Below are 2,897 nucleotides of genomic sequence, written 5' to 3' on the forward strand. Positions count from 1 at the left end.
GCTTTGTGTTTCGTCCTAGTGTTTGTTGGGTTATGACAAGTCCACGAAAGTTGCCTATACTTCTTCACCCTTTCTTAAGCACATTCATAGTCAATATATAGTCAAGTTCTTTGCCACACTCACTTGTACCGTATCTAAAATGTTCTCAGTCTTAATTCCTCTGATCTTTTCAAAATCTATCAGCAGGTTTTGTGAAGTAACTATCAGCAGAGAGGAGTAGAGATTATCAACAAAGTAGCAGAGAAGAGAAATCAAAGTGGAGGTAAGTACAGGAGTTATACTCGACTTCTAACCACGACTTTTAAGCAGAACCTTCTGTTTACTAATCCTGAAAGAAACACTCGATGACAAAGACCCTCCCAATTCATCTCGGAAGAGGGGTGGGGAGGGATACTGGGAACTTTCTAAATGAGCTTCTTTCCCACAGCCCTCGCCCCCTGACCGTGTTAATGAACCAAGACGATAATTAACAGTCAGTAGCGGCGAGAGCCAACCCGGGGTGGGATGTTTAGGGACGACAGGACAGGGCGTGTCGCTGCCCGGCGTAGGGAGGGTGAAACTGAACACTAGAGAATATAGTATTGCAGAGAGAAAGAGAGAGAGAGAGAGAGAGAGAGAGAGAGAGAGAGAGAGAGAGAGAGAGAGAGAGAGAGAGAGAGAGAGAGAGAGAGAGAGAGAGAGAGAGAGAGAGAGAGAGAGAGAGAGAGAGAGAGAGAGAGAGAGAGAGAGAGAGAGAGAGAGAGAGAGAGAGAGAGAGAGAGAGAGAGAGAGAGAGAGAGAGAGAGAGAGAGAGAGAGAGAGAGAGAGAGAGAGAGAGAGAGAGAGAGAGAGAGAGAGAGAGAGAGAGAGAGAGAGAGAGAGAGAGAGAGAGAGAGAGAGAGAGAGAGAGAGAGAGAGAGAGAGAGAGAGAGAGAGAGAGGATAGAAGTAATGGTCGTGCCGCCGTGAAGTAGCCGCGTAGCAGCAGTCACAGCAGCAGCCGGAGGCCCCTACCCGCCCCGCCCCATCCCTACCCGCCGCTGCCCACCGCACAGGATTGGCCGTCCCAGTCACGTGACCGAGGCAGCCCGAGTCCATCCATAAAAGGCAGAGGGAATGGGCGAGGGTCATAGTTCGGCTGTGTGGCGTCCAGAGCATGTCAGTTTCCGAGTGGCTCCACCTCGCGTCCTGCCAGGGATACCCACCCTTCATGGATTCCACTCAGCTAGATCCCACCGTACCCTACAGTGTCATGTCTCATTACGACCATACCAGTGCCGCCTCTACCTCACAATGCAAACCCTCCGCCAAGGATTCCTCCCCTGTGTGGCCCTCCTCCCTCACCACGGCCTCCTGGCACTCCGAGGGCCGCCCCAGCCCCTCCTGCTCTCCCATCAGTAGCTGTGAGAGTCTCGAGCCTGGGTCACCTGGTATGTGGGCAGTATCGTCTAACAGTCCCGCCTCCTGGTCCTGGGGCGCTCCTGGAACTACTCACCCCTTGCTAGCTGCCGCCGCCGCCGTCGTCGGTACAACGGATACAGCACCGGTACCAAAAAACGAGCGTCAGTCCAAGTGCAGGAGAAAATCTCCAAAGCCCGTCGGGCGTGACGTGCTCAGGAAGCGCCGCTTGGCAGCCAACGCCCGTGAGCGACGCAGAATGAACGGACTCAATGACGCCTTCGACCGTCTACGGGAGGTGATCCCGGCACTCAGCGGGGACCAGAAGCTGTCCAAATTCGAAACGCTGCAGATGGCGCAGACCTACATCTCAGCGTTGGTGGAGCTGCTGCACTAGCGCCGCCATGGAGGCTGCTTTGTTTCCGTTTTATCTAGTCAGGTGAGAAAGAGTGTTGTTTCCGTAAACCATGCTGATCATGTGATTTCAACAGGGCACTGAGTAGTGATCTGGCCGATGCGACTGCACCAAGCAGTTTTTATGGCAATTTGTGGAATTCAGTTTAATACACATTCACGCACGCACACACGCACGCACACACACACACACACACACACACACACACACACACACACACAGTATATATATATATATATATATATATATATATATATATATATATATATATATATATGTATATATATATATATATATATATATATATATATATATATATATATATATATATATATATATATATATATATATATATATATATATATATATATATATATATATATATATATATATATATATATATATATATTTTTTTTTTTCACAGACACACGTCCGGCCTGCATTCCCGAGGCAGCGCGGAAGGAGCAGCAGCAGCTGCCGTTGCCCTCGGCTTGAGTCAGGGTGTTCCGGTCCCCAGGGCAGCCGCGTCACAACGCAGCCATGTGAAATACAAAAGTATTATTATCCTATAAGACCTAAAGTCTCTACCGCCAAAGATAGTATTAAGGTCAAGCTCTATGAAGCATGTAATATTACAAATTAAGCATGTAATGTAAATATTATAATAAAGGCATGTATTATTATCACAAATAATTCATGTGTTTAACATATTTTCACACGGAAAGATTTTCTTTGTAGGAAGATTTAAATGATTGCACGGTTAGAAAAAAAATAAATGACTCAAGAAAAAAAGATCATCAATGAATAATGAGAGTTGAAAAATTTGCTTTACGTTACAGAGAGAATACAGATAAGAGCCAGAGAGAGAGAGAGAGAGAGAGAGAGAGAGAGAGAGAGAGAGAGAGAGAGAGAGAGAGAGAGAGAGAGAGAGAGAGAGAGAGAGAGAGAGAGAGAGAGAGAGAGAGAGAGAGAGAGAGAGAGAGAGAAAGGGGTGGGCAGAGAAAGGTTATCAGTCCCTTGCCCTTACTCTTGATCATAACCATTACCACCCTCACACCTTGCAGTTTTCTTTTCTTGCTGGTATTTTTTTTTTTTCTCAACCAAGT

At 46.7% G+C, this 2,897-nt stretch overlaps 1 protein-coding gene across 1 annotated transcript; it reads left to right on the forward strand.

Annotated features, from left to right (window-relative positions):
- The first annotated feature begins 1,067 nt into the window (after positions 1-1,067).
- LOC123516871 (class A basic helix-loop-helix protein 15-like) lies at positions 1,068-2,484 on the forward strand. Its single transcript, XM_045276581.1, has 2 exons — positions 1,068-1,815; positions 2,216-2,484. The coding sequence occupies exon 1, from the start codon at positions 1,135-1,137 to the stop codon at positions 1,771-1,773; it is 639 nt and encodes a 212-aa protein (XP_045132516.1). The 5' UTR covers positions 1,068-1,134; the 3' UTR covers positions 1,774-1,815; positions 2,216-2,484.
- Positions 2,485-2,897: the final 413 nt, after the last annotated feature.

Source organism: Portunus trituberculatus, chromosome 41 (assembly GCF_017591435.1).
Source record: "Portunus trituberculatus isolate SZX2019 chromosome 41, ASM1759143v1, whole genome shotgun sequence".
Taxonomy (NCBI): domain Eukaryota; kingdom Metazoa; phylum Arthropoda; class Malacostraca; order Decapoda; family Portunidae; genus Portunus; species Portunus trituberculatus.